The 17750-nt window shown below is 44.7% G+C and overlaps 1 protein-coding gene across 1 annotated transcript; it reads left to right on the forward strand.

The window, feature by feature from the left end:
• The first annotated feature begins 11152 nt into the window (after positions 1 to 11152).
• Positions 11153 to 16922, forward strand: VSX1 (visual system homeobox 1). The gene is made up of 5 exons (XM_059134240.1): positions 11153 to 11576; positions 13671 to 13749; positions 14164 to 14287; positions 15275 to 15455; positions 16639 to 16922. The coding sequence occupies exons 1-5, from the start codon at positions 11153 to 11155 to the stop codon at positions 16920 to 16922; spliced, it is 1092 nt and encodes a 363-aa protein (XP_058990223.1).
• The last annotated feature ends 828 nt before the right edge of the window (positions 16923 to 17750 follow it).

Genomic DNA, 17750 nt, shown 5'->3' on the forward strand with positions numbered 1-17750 from the left:
CTGCCCTGTTCACTTTTTCTTCTCCTGCTTGGACTCCTGTAATGTGAACATTATTCCATTTGGTGGTGTGTCTGATGTCCCTTAAGGTATCCCTAATACTTTTAAATTTTTATTTATTTATTTATTTTCAGTATTCCAGAATTCATTGTTTATGTACCATACCCAGTGCTCCATACAATATGTGTCCTCCATAACACCCACCACCAGGCTCACCCAACCTCCCACCCCCCTCTCTCCAAAACCCTCAGTTTGTTTCTCAGAGTCCACAGTCTCTCATGGTTCATCTCTCCCTCCAATTTCCCCCAGCTCACTTCTCCTCTTCATCTCCCCATGTCCTCTGTGTTATTCCTTATGCTCCACAAATAAGTGAGCCATATGTTAATTGACTCTCTCTGCTTGACTTTTTTTTTTTTTTTTTTTGACTGGTTGGTCTGAATGTTTTACACTGCTTTGTCTTCCAGCTCACTGATTTGTGCTTTTAATTTACCCACTCTCTGTTGGACTCTTCTAGTTATTTTCCCTTCACTATAACTTCTGTTTCATATTTTCTTACACTTTCTGTCTCTTTATTGAAGTTCTCACTGTTGTCATTCATTCTTCTCTTGACATCAGTGAGAATCTTTATGACCATTACTTTTAACTCTTTAAAAGGTAGGTTGTTTATTTCCATTTCCTTAAGGCAATGGGATTTTCCTTGTTCTATGGCTTGAAATAAATTTGGCTTGAAATAATACTCCTCTGTCTCTTCATTTTGCCTGTCTGTTTGTCTATATGTAGTAGACAAACCAACTACTTCATTCAGTCCTGAAGGAATGGTCTTACATAGGAGCTGCTCCGTGTGTCCCAGAAGTGCCGTTTCCCTGGCTGCCAAGCCAGATTTTCTGTGGGTATCTCTGTGTGGGCTGCATATGACTGCCAGCTGTGACAGGGCTATGGTTACTCCACAAGGAATGTGGAGTTTGGGGCTCTTCCTCAGCCTGGTTGTGGCTTAGTCACTATATGAGGACAGTAAGGTTTAAGTTGCTTGCCTACAGGGATTGCATTGTTGCAGCTTGGTCTTTGTGTGGGATGGCTAATTCTCTGACATGCCCATCAGGCAGCCCTTTTGTGATCCATTGTGACTCATTAGCGATTTGGGGAGGATATGGTTTGGGGAACTTGCTAGCTTGACTGAGGCTCATTCTCTGTGTTATGTTGTCAGGGCTCAGGATAACATCATACTTAATGGTGAGATAGTAGAAGCTTTTCCACTAAGATCAGGAATAAGCTAAGGATATCCCCACTCACCATACCTTTTCAACATTATACTAAAAATCCCTGCTAAAACATTAAGAAAAGAAAAAGAAATAAAAGAAAGAAAGAAAACCACTTTTGTTCCCAGATGACATGATTATCTATGTAGGAAACCAAGGAATCAGAAAAAAAATTTCCTGGAACTAATAAGTAATTATAGCAAGGTTGCATAATACAGGGTTAAGATTCACCAGTCAATTTTTTTTTATGGACCAGCGATGAACAATTAGAATTTGAAATTAAAAACATAGTATCATTTACATTAGCATCCCCCAAATGAAATACTTAGGTATAAATTTAATAAAATATGTATAAGATTTATATGAGGATAAAAAGAAAACTCTGATAAATGAAATTAAAGAAGAATTAAATAAATGGAGAGATATTTCATATTCATGAATTGGAAGACTTAATAGTGTCATGATGTCAGTTCTTCCCAGCTTTCTCTATTGATTCATTATAGTCACAATCAAAATACCAGCATTATTTTGTGAATATCAACAAAATGGCTCTAATGTTTACATGGAGAGGCAAAAGACCAAGAACCAGCATTATTTTGTGAATACTGACAAAATGGTTCTAATGTTTACATGGAGAGGCAAAAGACCAAAAATAGCCAACTTAATAATGATGCAGAAGAACAAAGTTGGAGGATTGGAGCTCCTCAGCTTCAAGTCTCACTATAAAGGTTACAGTAATCAAGACAATTCAGTATTGTCAAAACAATAGACAAATAGACTAATTGTCATGAAATAAAATCCAGAAATAGATCCTCATAGATATAGTTAACTGATCACTGACAAAAAAGTGAAGGGAATACAATGGAGCAAATATAATCTCTTTAACAAATGGTGTTGGAATAACTGAATATCAATATGCAAAAAATCTGTCTAGGCACTGACCTTACACCTTTCACAAAAAGTAACTCAAAATGGATCATAGAGCTAAATGTAAAATACAAAACTATAAAACTTTTGGAAGTTAACATAGAGGAAACCTTGATGACCTTTGGTGTGGTGATGACTTTTTGAATACAAATGTATTATCCATGAAAGAAATAATTGATAATCTGGACATCATTAGAATTAGAAACTTCTCTGTGAAATACAATGTCAGGAGAATGAGAAGGCAAACCACAAACAGTGATAAAATATTTGCAAAACAAACATCTGATACAAGACTGTTTTTCAAAATGTACAAAGAATTCTTAAATCTCACAATAAGAAAATAATCTGATTAGGAAAAAAGCCAAAGACATATACCTTACCAAAGAAGATATATAGATGGAAAATAAGCATGTGAAAAGTTCATATGACATCGTATGTCATCAAGGCAATACAGATTAAATTAACAGTGAGATATCACTACATAGCTGTTAAAATGGTCAAAATCCAGTACTATGACAACACCAAATACTGGGGAGGATGTGGAGCCATAGGACCTGCCATTCATTGTTACCGGGACAGTAAAATGGTTCAATCACTTTGGATGACTGTTTGGTGGTCTCTTAGAAAAATAAAAATACTTTTATCGTAAGATCCAGCAATTGCGCTTGTTAATATTTATGCAAGGGGTTGAAAAGTTATGTCTATATAAAAACCTGCACAGATGTTTATAGCAGCTTTATTCATAATTGCTAAAACTTGGATGCAACTAAGATATCATTTAGGAAGTGAATGGTACCTCCATAGGTAAACTATGGTACCTCCAGACAATGGAATATTATTCAGCACAAAAAAGAAATGAACTATCAAACCATGAAAAGACATGCAAGAAATTTAAGTGCATATTACTAAGTGAATGAAGCCAATTTAAAGGGGCTACATAGCATACAATTCCAACTATATGATATTCTGGAAAAGGAAAAACTATGGAAAGAGTAAAATCAGTGGTTGCCAGGATTTAAAGGGAGGGAGGGATGAACAGGTGGAGCCCAGAGGATTCTTAGGGCAGTGAAAAATACTCTATATGACACTTTAATGGTGGATACATGTCATTATACATTTGTCCAAACCCATAGTACATACAACATGAAGAGTGAACCAACTGTAAATTATGAACTTTGGATGATAATGATTTGTTGATGTAGGCTCATTGAATGGGGGGGTGTTGATAGTTGGGGAGGCTGTACATGTATAGGGGCAGGAGGTATATGGGAAATCTGTGTATTTCTGCTCAATTTCTCTGTGAATCTAAAAGTGCTTTTAAAAAGAAACCCAAAGTCTTGATAAAAATAAGCAAAACTATTTTAAACATTAGCAGAAAGAACAAATGACAGAATTTGACCTTTAAGTGCTTCAGATACCAAGCACTGATGGCAACTCTAAAATGAATGGGTTTAAATCAGACAGAAATGAAAAAATACAGTCTTAAATTTAAAACACAATGGACTGTTTATAAAGCAGTTAGGCACAATCGAAGAGAGATTAGGGAATATCAAGTTAGAGCTGTAGCAAAATGATTGGAGGACAGAAAATATGAAAGAGAGGCTTAAGAGTCATGGAAGAAAGAGTGAGAAAGCTCAGCCAAAAAATAACTGGAATTCATAAAGGACAGCCTAGAAGGAATGGAGGAGTGGCAATATTTAAAAAGATAAAATCTGTTAATATCCAGAACAAATGAAATACATGGGGTGCCTGGGTGTCTCGGTCGTTAAGTGTCTGCTGCCTTCAGCTCAGGTCATGATCCGAGGGTCCTGGGATTGAGCTCCTCATCTGCTTTCCCTTTCCCACTCCCTCTGCTTATGTTCCTACACTCTCTGCCTTTCTCTCATCAAATAAGTATATAAAATCTGAAAAAAAAAAAAAAAAGAAAGAAATACAGGAGACCCCAGTCTGGGGAATCATCAGTGAGCTCCCAGTGTGTGAGGAGCATGCAATGAAAGTCCCTTCAAGCATGAGAGGACCAAGAGCACAAACCACCTCCAAATACTTTCCCCCTTTGCAGACGAAAGCCTTGGCTATAATGTGGTATGAAGAATAAAATGTCTCAGTGTTTACAACTTTCTCTCTCTCTGGGGAGCTGCACATTGAATAGAGGCATCTTTGTTGTGTTCAGTAAAGGCTGATTTAAAACATATTGGCAGCCCTAGTCTGCAGGGTGGGGGTAGGTTTTCACTGTCATACCTTCTCCTGTTTTTGCTTTCTCCTCCCCTCTTTAATGAGGTTTTCTCTAGTTGACTTGAGGATGTCTGGTTTAATTAGCGTGTTTGGGGGGAGTGAGCTAGAACAAGTAAGATACAACAATCGGACAGACATGTTGCCATCTTTTGTCCAGGCTGACAGAGCACAGATGGCTTGCTCCAACCCCATCCTGCACCAGGCCTGGGTCACCACAAGTCCCTGACACACCCCAGCCTCTAATGCCACTTCCTTTGGCCTCACAGGCAAAAACCTAGCACAGATGAAAATACAGCTGCAGAGTGTCTGGGCAGCTTGGTGCCACACATTTCTAAACGTTGGTCTCCAGCAGTGAACACAACAGGTCTGTGGGAAGAGGCAGGATGACTAGTCCCAGGACTAGGCTATGAGTTCCAAGGTTAGGCTCCTTTCTGTCTTAAGTGCCAAGGTTGCCACAGAGGTATGCTTTTAGCCCATCTTCCTTGGACCAGGCCTTAAGCATTTGGGGGAGGGGATTCTTGAGAAAGAGTGCTGAGTAGATGGTGAGGAGCTGGTTTTGGCAGCAGATGCATGGTTCATATGTATCACAGCCATGGAATCTTCCACTCTGCAGACCTTCTGGAAGCAGTCACTCTGTGCCAGCCATGTGCTAGGCGCCCAGCACACAGTCCTGTCGGCCTGCCCAACTCTGCTTTTGTGGAGCTCTCCACTATTCAGATTTAGGTCCCCAGAGTGGACCCTGATACAGGGACTGGATGAAATGGTTCATCTGGAAGGTAAAATAAGTCATCTATGGTAGAGGAGAGGGGGAGGACACAGAGAAGCCTGATAATGAGTGGAGTTTGCCAGGCTCAATCCTGATGTGGCCTTTGGAGTGACTGTGAAAAAAGCTCCAGTTTTGTTGCCCCATTTGACAAGGATGCTTTTGTATTACACACCAATTCCCAGTCACCCTTAGAGGGTTGTTGCTGGGGCCATTGCCTCCCTGGATCCCAGGCCTGGCCACTGTACTCCTGGGGCCTGAGAACATCATCAGGCAGAGTTGCAGGTGCTGAGGTTAAGATGCTGTTGGTGTGTTTGGGAACTGTCCACAGATGCTGCAGGTGACCTGGGAGGTTGGTGGGCCGCCCTCAGACAGTGCCAGCTATAGTATCTGGTAAGGGTATAGGAGAAGTGCAGTAAAGGACATGAGTAATTACAAATGTGGCAGGTAACTCTAAGAGAGCTGGCAGAGCTAAGCACTTGTGGTAGGAGGGAAGACTTCATTCCAATGAGAAGTGTCTGTGTCCTAGGAGAGGCCCCATCAAGCTGGTGGAAACTGCAGTCACCCCTCCCTGGCAGAACTGTTCTTACCTTCCCCCAGAGCATCAGCCTAGGTTGTGGCGGGGATGGTGACCACATATTCACCTCTATTACAAATCCGTTACAAGCACATTGTCATTTGCTGCCAGATAGCTTTCTCCACCAGTAGATGACCCAATGCTTGTTTAATGCTGGAAATGAAGCTCATCAACAGCTCCTGCCTGCCCTTAGTGTCCCCTTCCCATGATATTTTTGTTGACGTGATCTGTGCCATTAATTTCTCACTCCATTCCTCGCCCATGCCAGTGTCTCTTCCTTCCATGCTCACCTTCTGTCATGTCTTCTCTCTTCCCTGGGGATCCCAACTCAGAGTCTTGCAGTTCATTTGGCTTCATTTGAAATTAAGGAAGGTGGCTGTGAGCCTTTTGATGAGCTAAATTGAGGGAAGGGCTAAGCAAGAGAGGGGTAGGGAAGAGGAAGGAGGAGAGAGACAGACACAGGGTCCCAGAAAGAGGAAAGGAAGCGCATTCCTTGGGGCCAGAGTGTTAACCCAGAGTGCATTCCTACTGGCGATTTCCCTACTATCCCAGAACCTAAGGAGAAAAGAACAACCATGGCACAGGAACTTCTCACAGAAATCTGCCTCAAGCCCACAGTACCATCAATTGATGGCAATAGGATATGTGCAAGATTAAATCTTTTACAGGCCTCAAGTCCATAGAAATCAAAATCCAAAACAATCCCTAACCACAGACAAGTTTGAGGAACATTGTCATTCTCCCCATCATGACTTTGTTCCTTCAAGGATGACAGTAGATCCTCACTGCCTGCCAGAATAGTTACAGCTCTGTGTCTTGGTTTTCTCATTCACAAAATGGGGATAATACGAAGAATTCCCTCATTAGGGTTTTTGCATGTATTAAATGAATTGATACACGTAAAACACTTAGCACAGCACCCAGCACACAGCCAGTCCTCCACCAATGGAAGCTATTAGTTTTACTAACATTTTTTAAAAGATTTTATTTATTTATTTGTCAGAGAGAGAGAGAGCACAAGAGCACAAGAGCACAAGAGCACAAGCAGGCAGAGTGGCAGGTAGAGGCAGAAAGAGAAGCAGGCTCCCTGCCGAGCAAGGAGCCTGATGTGGGACTATCCCAGGATCCTGGGATCATGACCTGAGCCAAAGGCAGTGGCTTAACCTACTGAGCCACCCAGGCATCCCATAACATGTTTTTTTTAAAATACACATGTGTTTTAAATAAAAGTTTTTCTCTTCCTTTTTTGGTGCCCCTGATTTACTGGTTCCCATAGTTCACATCTGGCTGTTAACTGTTATCCTACCCTTAAATTTGAGCATTCCCCATAGCTCCTCAGAGCATGGGGAGAGGTTTGTATGCCCAGACCACATTTGTTAAACAAAGAAGGACACATGGGTCATGAAATATTGCTAGGAGACCCTGATCCTCAAACTTGAAGGGGCAGTGGAATCACCTGGAGAGCTTGTGAACACAGATATCTGGGTCCCACCCCTAATTTCCATTCAGTAAGTCTGGGTGGGGTCCAGAGCTTGTCTTTCTAGCTAGTTCCCAGGTGATGCTGGTCCTGCTTGTCTGGGGATCACATTTTGGGAACCACTGGTCCAATGTTAGGAGATCAATCCAGAAGAATTGTTCCTCTAGAGGCAAAGGGTAGCATTGTATCAAGTCTAATATAAGTCAGTTAAACATTCCGGATGTGGGGATGGGGGTGTTGTAGATTAAAGGCTTTTGTCAGCAGGGGTAAATGTAGTTAGTAGCCTACATTCATAGCAGCTGGAGGGAGGTGCCAGAGCCCAAGAATGGGAGCCTGGGCACCTACAGCACCTAGGAAGAAAGCAATTTGGATATGATAATTAACCAGTAACTGGGGCACACCCTGCTGGAGACCTCTGGGAAGCAGAATAGAATGTATGCCTGAGCTATTCCACCCTAGACCTGGCACAGGTGGTCTGGGGCTTCTCAGGGCATTTTAATCCTTGGCATCTCTGGTTAGTGGGCAAAGTAGCCTCTGGAGACCAGAGAAAGTCCCCAGGCTAAGACGTGGGTGGTTTGGCACCTGAGGTTGGGCAGGTCTGCAAGGCAGAATGGTCAGGGCTTGAAATGATGGAGAGGGCAGAACAGTGTCTAGGCAGCCTTTGAGGGGTGAGGGTGAGGGGCCACAAAACAACCAAGAAGGAGTAGCCAGAGAGGCAGGAAGAAAATCAGAAGAGGAACAGTCATAGGGCTTGTTTGTGCATTCACATGGAGATCTGTTTTATTCACCCCCATCCATCCCATTCCTATTATTTTAATGCTGCCAGCCTGGCCAGGGGCGGCTCCTATACGCCTCAGACGCAACTCAGTTGAGCCACTCACACCCGGTTCCGTCAGCCTGGAGCTGGGCAGAGCAGGAACGCATGGGAGGTCAGGTTAAGTGGAGCACACATTCGTGGTTGGCCACAGAGAGGGGATGGAAACCTTTCTTGGAAAATAATGAGCGGAGAAACGTTTACTGATTAATTCAATCCCGGATAATCCTGGTTGATGAAGACAGATCCGGACCCCTTAACGGATTTAGGGCTCCAAAACGACTCCGGGGGTGAACCAGGTCGGGGATGCTCCAGAGGGCTCGTCCCCTGGCCGCAGATTTGTTTGTGGAGGGAGAGGGCTAGGAGGACACTACTCTCCACCCAGCCAGGGCGCGGAAAATTTCCTCAAATTCTTGCGCCCATCCATAGACTCCGCACCTGCCCCAGCGCCAGGGGACTCGCGAAATGTGGGTGGGCTCAGGATGGCACCAGGTCACATTCTCCTTCCGCATTTTCCTAAACGAGTGGAAACGCTCTCCGCACCAGAAGTAGAAGTAGAGCCAGGGGCTTCGTCAGTCTCTTGTGGCTGCGTTCGCGTTCTCTGAGCGACCCGGCAGAGTTGCTGTAGCAAACTGACTGTCTGCAGCAGTGGGGAGGTGGGTTAGAGCTGCAAGGGGTTAGGGAAGGTGCTTCTCCCTGGGGAGGAGACACTGTAGATGTCCTCAGGTTCTGCGCTCCCATGGCAGCCACTCTGCAAAAAGGAAGACACCCCAGCTTCATCTAGCTCCCCAACTTGGTCCAGAGGGCCTCTTCCTGCAGTTGGAGCGGAAGGAGGCTTTTGGGACGCTCCTGTGCAGGAATCGTAAAGAGCCTTTAGAGCTGCAATCTCTGCTCCTTCTTCCACTTTTTTTCAGCTTTGCTTTCTCGGATTTTCTATCCGTGTCTATGTACTGGATTAATAAGCCTCAGTTTTTCTCATCTGCAAAAGAGGCCTTCCGAAGGGGTTGCTAACCAGTGTGCTCTTGGCTCTGTGAGGCGGTCACTGTGTGGGGTGACCGAAGTTGGGCTCCTCCCGCCCGCCTTTTAGTACCTCTGTTCCAGGCCATCCACTTGAGGCCTGTCCTTTGAGTAATCATCTACCTCCCAGGGCAGAGATTTGGGAAGGGAGACTTCAAGACTCTAGCAGAGGCAAAGGGACATTATTAGCTCTCCAGGCTGCAGGCGTGGCGCGAGCGTCCGAGAGAGTTTCTGTACCAAACGGGGAGCCACCTCTTACACCCTCCCCTTGAGAGTGACCCCAGTTGAGCCACCTTGGGGCGGATGGTCCCTCCTGTCTACCCCGGACTCAGTCTCAAAAACGTGTGGATCTTTAGGTGTCTTCCTAAACTGCAGCCTCAATTTATTAATTACAAACGACTATTCTGCGGAGCAAAGAGCTAGAGCATGTTGACGTGGTCCTGTACCAACAACAGCTTCCTTTAAATTCCTGGCAGGGCTGAAATTGATGCTGGGGTCCAAAGCCGCCCCTGACCCCCAGCGATTCAAAAGACAATTATCCTAAAGGAAAGTTATTGTTTTGCTAATACCAGGAACAGCTTGAGGGGGAGGAGGGGGAGGGGGAGGAGGAGGGGAGGAGATTTGGGTCTTCCTTTAATAATGGAAAGTTAATGCTCAGCCTGTTGTAATTATCTTTATCGGAAGCTCCTTCTTTAATCTGCATGTTTAACAGAGGACCCACTCGAAGGTGCAGCAAGCCAGAGACCCACTTTTCAGGGCTTGAGCTCCTCTCTCTGGGGCAGGGAACCACTCTGGTGGGACCCAGAGTTTTTAACCTCTCTCACTAGGTGATCTCAGACTGCCCGGCCCTGGGGGTGGGGTGGGTGCGTGGGTGCTGTGTGGAGACAATGAAAAGATTCTGTTTCCAGGATTCTGTTTAGAAAGGGTGGGCTCAAGGTTTTGAACAATTTGAGTTTGGAGGACTCAAATTTTCTGTGTGTGAGCCCAGAGTGGTTTACTCATGTAATTTGGCGCCAACTTTAACAAATCAGGGAGCTCCACAGGAAAATCAGGTTTTCTTTGAATGATGGTAAAATCTGAGTGTAATTTATTTGCCTCCTTGAATAGGGGTGCCTCTCACAGGTCTTATGTTCCAATTTATCTCCCACCCAATTAAGAGTTCCCAGATAAAATACTGGTACATTCTTACACTAAAAAAATATTCACTGGTTATCTAAATTCAAATTTCACTGGACCTCCAGTACTTTTGTTTACTAAACTGAGCACTCTTCCCTGGTTCACTTTACATCTGTCACTCTCTACTACTTCCCCTAGCTCCTGTGAGTTTAACACAGGCTAAAGCCATTTATCGAGCAGGGAGTAACTTCGGCTGGAGATGGAGTGGGAGTGGATTAAAGAAATGTTTCCCACTCCCTTCCCTTGAAGATTTTTGGGGAAGGTCCTTGCGGTGGAGTTGGAAGGCTGGCGTGTGTCATATTGGTGGTAGTATGGCTGGGAATGAGGTCTTAGGTCTTTTTAAAAAATATTTTTAAAAGTTTTACTTATTTAAAAGTAATCTCTACACACCAGGTGAGAACTCAAACTCATAACCCGAGAGTCAGAGTCTCATGTTCCTCTGAGTCAGCCAGGTGCCCAGAGGACCTAGGTCTTGGGAGGAGGCTTTGGGGGCAGCTGTGAGCAGGACCTCCATCTAGAGAATCTGGAAGGAAAAGGAAGACCACACCGGGGCCTGGAATATGTGGCTTTTAGAGGAACCGGCAGATAGGGGGGTCGTCCCTTTCTTACTTTCCTCTCCCTGAGAATGGGGGCGGGGAGAGGGTTGGCTGGGGAATGGGCAGGAGGACAGCTGGAGAGGAGAGAGAAGGAGGTGATTGAGGGGATTGCAGCTGGGAGGGCGGCGACCGAGGGGAGGGAAACTTGTGGCGTCCCCATATCGCGGGGTCCGGGGCGATGACGTGTCAGCGACCCACTGATTGGACCCTCCTGGCCTTCCGCGCCCGACGGGGTGTCCAGCAGTATAAAGCGTCCTCTGAGCTGTGCCCACTCAGCAAACGGGACCTAGCGAAGGTCAAGTCTCGCCCACTGAGAAGCAATGATCTACCAGGACGCACTTTCCGACGGGCGCTCCAGGAGCAGGGCGCTGGTGCCTGGCGGCTCACCTAGTGTTCCGCGCCCCCGCAGCTTCGCCATCACAGACCTGCTGGGCCTGGAGGCTGAGGTGCCCGCGCCTTCCGACCCCGGGCCAGGATCTGGTTGCGAGACCTCCCCGGCCGCATCCTGCACGGGTCCGGGTGTAGGGAGCTCCTGCCTGGCGCGCGGGGCCCTCCCACTGGGGCTCGGCCTTCTCTGTGGTTTCGGCGCTCAGCCTCCTGTGGCTGCTCGGGCGCCCTGCCTGCTCCTAGCCGACGTGCCATTTCTTCCACCAGGAGCGCCTGAGTCCGCTGTCCAGCAAGCCCCAGGTGGTCCGGCTCCCCACTTCAGCAGCCAGAAGAGCAGCGAGAGCGTCTCGACGTCCGGTAATCAGGCCAGCCCATCTGGGTCTTGCCCCTCTTTCCTCCGGCTTGGGGCAGTGCAGGGGTAATTCACCATAACCTCACTGAGCCCCTATTCCCAGCATTCCGGATTTAAGGGAAGTCGGGACCCCAGGCAGTGGTCCCTTCGGAGGAGGCGTATTCTCTCAGCCTCGATCCCTGACCCTTGCCTCTCCCTAAATCCCTGCCTCTTCTCCGGGATCTAGTTCCGCAGCACAGCGGATATCACCAACACCCGGTTCTCGACCTACCCTGGGGGTCTCGACAACCAAGCAGCGGTCTCCTGAGGGTTTTTCCTCAGCGCCCGACGCGAGTCTCGGCCTCTACGAACGGCATAGGTCAGTGAGGCCCGGGCGTGCTTGTTCATCACCTGCACAGAACCCAGTACCCTGCGTGCACTCAAAGGTTTGCTGGATTAAAGATTGAATAGCACGCGGCCTGCAGGCCTGGAACTGTCCGCCTTCTGGGGTGCTGAAAAGGGAATCTAGGTACCGCCTTTTTCACTTTGCGCTGCCTTCCCTCCTTCCCACACGTGAGAAAGGACTAAACTCGCCAATTTCGTTGCGCTATGCTCAGCAATTTGTTCCGAGCCCAGTTATTTCCTCAAAGAAGTTGAGGCGGAATATGGGGAAAGAGAAGGAGGCAAAAAGAAAAAAATTGAGAGGTCTGGGGTGTGAGTGGAAGAAAACAGAGAATTATATTAGAAAACGTGGACTGAGAGAAACTGTGTAGAGCCTAGAGCTGAGCATCCAGGCAGCCAAGGCAAAAGAGTACATTGAGTCTCCACTGATAATAAAAGTAACAAAATAATAAAACTAAGCATGACAGATCAGCAGGCAAGCAAACTTTCATTCTGCTTTAAAAAAAAAAAACTGTATTAATAGGTCTTTCTATAAAATAAAACAAACCATTATATTAGTAATTTCACTAAAAAATTCAGAAACCACCTTCATAGGATGAGTTTTTTTCTTTCTGAGCACTGGTAAAATGAAAGACAAAATATGACTAGATTTTGTCAAGAAAGAGTTTCCTGGATCTCACTTCCAGAGATTCGAAATTGGTACAGCAAGGCAGGGAGTGAGTGCAGTTCTGACAAGGCCTCTAATGTCAAACCTCGGCCCCCACCCCTGGTTAGAGAAATGTTGATGTATTGGTTAAAAGGAGGGGTTGGAGGTGGAAAGAAGTGAATGAATTTGGGAGTTGGGAGCTAAGTGGTGATAGAGAGTGCCATTAACAGCCAAGTAGCTTCACACAGTCTTCATACAATACTTCACCATGTACAATGTACAACCTTTGTGATCTTGGGAGAGTTACTTCATCTCTCTGCACCTCAGCTTCTTCATCTGTAAAAAAAGGACAATACTAGCAGCTCCCCTGAAGTTCTTTTATTTTATGAAGAATAACTGTGATAATGCATGCTAATGCGTGCTAAGGAGAGTGCCTGGAATATAGTAAGTGCTAACAATGCTAGTGGGTATTAATAAATGTTAACATTCCTCAGCAGAATCATAACTTCAATCTTCATATTAGAATCCAGAGAAAGTGAAAAATATGCTCACTTTTTTCTGGGGCACCTGGGTGGCTCAGTGGGTTAAGCCTCTGCCTTCGGCTCAGGTCATGATCCCAGGGTACTGGGATCGAGCCCCACATCAGGCTTACGGCTCAGCAGGGAGCCTTCTTCCCCCCTCTCTCTCTGCCTGCCTCTCTGCCTACTTGTGACCTCTGTCTGTCAAATAAGTAAACAACATTTTTTAAATTAAAAAAAGAGAAAAATATGCTCACTTTTTAAAAAAAGATTTATTTGTTTATTTGAGAGATTGCATGCATAAGTGGGAGATGGAGAGGGAGAGAGAATCTCAAGCGGATTCCATGCTGAGCATGGAGCCTAACTTGAGGCTCAGTTTCATAACCCTGAGATCATTACCTGAGCTGAAGCCAAGAGTGGGAGACTTGACTGACTGTGCCACCGAAGTGCTCTGAAAAATAGGCTCATCTTTAAAAACAGGGTTTTTTTTTTTTTTTTTCAATAAAAGGTAATGTGCTCACCTTTAAAATCTTCTCTTTCTCCTGTGCTAACAGATGAGGATAGCCCATCTGAAGACAGGTGTGGCCTGAAACTGTCCCCTACTCCTGGCAAGAGGAAGAAGAGGCGGCACAGGTATATAACCAGGCTGTCTTCCCTGGCCCTTTACTTAGGACACAGAATCTGGGAATCTATGGTGCTGCATTATGACAGGCCCTGTGGCCTCTTGATTGACACATAATAGCCATTTGGGAACATAATTCTGCTATTCAAGGAGGCTGCAGGATAATCTTTGTAGCATTTTAAAGACAATTTTGTGGCCCTTTAAAATAGATCTTAGAATGAGTTGATAGAATTCATCGAGGAGGAAAAAATATGTTAAAGAACTTCTGGACTTTCCAGAGGCCAATCATTTAGAGGTGGGATATCCAGTTATCATGAGGTGGCCTTTTAAGGTGTGGAAAGGCAGGCCTGGGTCTTGTACATTTGGGAAGCCTGGCAGCCTCCTGTGGACATGCACTTACACATGTGCTTTGGGTCTCCTTACAGGACTGTTTTCACTGCCCACCAGCTGGAAGAACTGGAGAAGGCATTCAGTGAGGCCCACTACCCTGATGTGTATGCCCGGGAAATGCTGGCCGTGAAAACTGAGCTTCCAGAAGACCGAATACAGGTGTCTGGGGTCCCCTTTCTCTTTCCCAAAGACATCACAGAGAACATGCTTTTTTCACATACACACAGGCACCTCTACAACCCCACACGTTTCCCTTGACACACAAACCGAAGCTCACTTAGCTGCAGGTACCACAATGCTAGAGCCATTCTGTATGTTTATTCCAAAAAGACAGCACCTATAACCCAAATGTTTTTTTTCTTTTATTAATTTATTCCTTAAAATTACACAATAATGTATGCTGCAACTAAAAACTACATATACAGTTATATCTATCTATAACTCTATTTATCTATCATCTCTTTGACTATCATTCCCTGAGAGAAACCAACATAAATAGCCCATTGCAACCTTTTGGCACACCATCTCTGTCATATATATTTGGCCCTGAATATGTTTACATGTGTATACCTATAGATATATGTATATTTACACACATGGAATTTTTTTCTTTGTTTATACAAAAAGGCATTGTTATACTTCTTAGCCTCTTTGCTTGACAACACATTTTGGACACTTCCCAGGTCAGAAGATATGTCACTAACTCTTTTTTTTTTTTTAACAGCTAATCAATATTCCTTATTGTTTCTTTATTAAGATAATATTTTCCAGGACAAATTTCACCAACAAACCAACAACCTGACATTAAAAGGGACCATTGCTACTGTGAACTCTTTCCAACCAATGAGAAAAATCAGGAAACATAATAGTCCACTTTTTTACACGACAAGGGAAATAATACTTTGATTTTATTTTTGTCATTCCTGGCTCTCTGGAAAACCTTAGTGGAAACTGATTGCATATTATCCACACAATGATGAGTCCCTGTGAGTTTTGAGTGAATAGTAGGCACAGCTCCTTAAGGTCTGGGATTTGAACCACTAGTTGGCTGTTTTTAGGACTCCCTGGTAAGGGACACTTAAGAGCATCCTCTTTACTGTGTCTCCTCCTGTATGCTCTTCTGCTTCCTGTCTTGCCTCACATCAGGTCTGGTTTCAAAATCGGAGGGCCAAGTGGCGGAAGCGGGAGAAGCGTTGGGGTGGTAGCAGCGTGATGGCTGAGTACGGCCTTTATGGGGCCATGGTGCGACACTGCATCCCACTGCCAGACTCCGTCCTCAATTCCACCGAGGGTGGCCTGGTTGGTTCCTGTGCACCCTGGCTCTTGGGTAAGGAAGAGGGCCCTGCAGCCAGCAAGAAGACCAGAAATGCTGGGGGAGGGGCCAGGGTTCCCTGAAGGGCAGCCATTTGCCAAGCCAGTCAACATCCATTTACTCAGTTTGGGGCCTAGAATATCACATTGATTTTAATTAATTCCAAGATTGAAACTATGGTCAGTAGAATTATTTTTCATCAAAACTGTGTAGCCAGTGTGTGGAAAGGTCACATCAGTTCTTGGTTCTAAAAGTGGAATGGTATACTTGTAATTTGTGAAATATATTTTCAAACTGTTGAGTGCTATTACAAGGTTTGGAAACCATACAATGTAGAGCTCATGATAATAGGAATGAGGATAGTTCTAAGGAGAGAAATCTGTAGGTGATTAACCGCCTACATACAAGAAGGTTTGGGGTCTGAGTCCTAGTTCTGCCATTAACAACTTGCTTTTTTCTGTCTCATAGACAGAACAGTCTGCTCAAGAGAGGTCCAAGCTTTGGGACTGGGCATTCTGGGTGTTTTCTGTACCAGAAACTAATGGGATCACACCTGGGAGGAATGAATCACAAGATAGCCCCTGGGGTAGGGTAGGAGATTAGAATTAGGGGTGTGTGTGTGATGGGGGGGTTTGTTTAGCACTCATTTAGCCCCTAGGGTCATTTGGTCATTTGCTGTGGTGAGACTAGAGATAACAATTGTAAATATGGCCTAGACTTTGCCCTCAAAGACTGAAGAACCAGAGAGAATTTTGGGCTGGGAACCAAATCCACCCCTCTGAACTTCTACAAGCAGATCAGGTGCTGGGTAGTGGTACTTACTGGTATCTGCAGAGCTGTGGCCACAAGAAAGTGGGCCCAGTGCTGCCAGACATCTTACTTTCAGAAAAGCTGAAAGTCTGGCTTCTGATGTGCCTTCTCTTGATTTCAAATCGTTGGCAACAATTAAATTAAGAGAAAATCATTTTAATACCGTTGCTGGCTGCACCCCACAGGCAGACATCAGATTTTAACACCTAATGGGGTTAGGTGTTAACCCCGTTAGTAGGTAACTTGGCATCCTTAGTGACCCCAGAGATGGGCACTGATGAGGGCACTTCTAATGGAATTTTGAGAACAATGACCAGGAAGAGACTTACAAAATTGCTGAATTTGGAGATATCTAGTTTTTATTTTTTCTCTTTTCTTTTTTGGGAAGGGATGCATAAGAAATCCACAGGGATGATAAGGAAACCGGGAAATGAAGAAAAGCTGACAGGACTCTGGGACTCAGACCACCTCCAGGAAGGTTCTAGAAGACTGGCAGGATCCCAGAGAGGCTCAGATGAAGCCCGCCCTGAGAATGGCTTGGAAGATGTGGCTATTGATCTCTCCAGCTCTGCTCGGCAGGGGACCAAGAAAGCACACCAGGGCAACAGTGCCCTAGGATGCTCAGACTCCTCCAGGCTGAAGGGGCTCCAGCCAGGAAAGGTAGGAGCCTGATGAGGCCCACAGGACCCACTGTCAAAGGCTGGGCAATGTGTTCATCCCTCATGGCATTTTCCACAAGACAGAAGTTGTCTAAGACCAGAACTCTCAGCTGGACTTTCTTCTTCCAGTGTTAGGATACAACACAATGCCATTTGCTTTAAGAAGACAAAGGGATGGCTTAGGGAAAATCCCCATTTTACTCTAGATGGGAACCATTCCTTAAAGGCACTTGAACCAGTTAATTTCATATAAAATTTTACATCTCTTTTATAGAACTTGAGGGGGAGGATTTAAAGTTCAAAAAGCATATATACTTCTGGACCTCATTTTGAAATTTGGTTCAATATACTGTGTAGATTAGTAGGTGAGGTCTGATGTTCTTACTCTGAATTTGAAAATATAAATTTATTTAACCTCCAGAGAATCAGATGTCTTTAAAAATAGCAAAAAGCCCATACAGACATGAATGAATTAAAGTATCTTTACCTTAAACTTGGCTTTGGACATTTCAGATTTTCTTGTTAGGGAATACTTTTGTATTATTTTAAGCATCATTTGATAGGCTGTATACATTGGAACTCATAAGTAAGAAAGAAAGCCATACTTTCCCTTCCCTTCTGAAATATCATGGGACCATGTTTAAATAATTATTCAATATCTATAAGCAATGTTTTAAAGATAGATGAGTCTTTTTGGTCTTTTAAAATTTATGTTTGAAAGCAACTTGGATTTCATGAATGTTTCCTTTCCTGTATTTCTTTTGCCACATTTATTTTTTAAGAATAAATGTTGTGTGGTGTGTTGCTTCTCAGGATGCTCTTTCTGTTACATGTGTATGCA

The sequence above is a fragment of the Mustela lutreola genome, chromosome 9, assembly GCF_030435805.1.
Source record: "Mustela lutreola isolate mMusLut2 chromosome 9, mMusLut2.pri, whole genome shotgun sequence".
Taxonomy (NCBI): Eukaryota; Metazoa; Chordata; class Mammalia; order Carnivora; family Mustelidae; genus Mustela; species Mustela lutreola.

Excerpts from the sequence above, each read along its gene's own strand:
- VSX1 (XM_059134240.1), top strand. The coding sequence starts at position 11,153 with ATGATCTACCAGGACGCACTTTCCGACGGGCGCTCCAGGAGCAGGGCG. Across the intron at positions 11,577-13,670 it reads CGAGAGCGTCTCGACGTCCG|ATGAGGATAGCCCATCTGAA; the intron begins GTAATCAGGCCA and ends CTGTGCTAACAG. Across the intron at positions 13,750-14,163 it reads AGGAAGAAGAGGCGGCACAG|GACTGTTTTCACTGCCCACC; the intron begins GTATATAACCAG and ends GTCTCCTTACAG.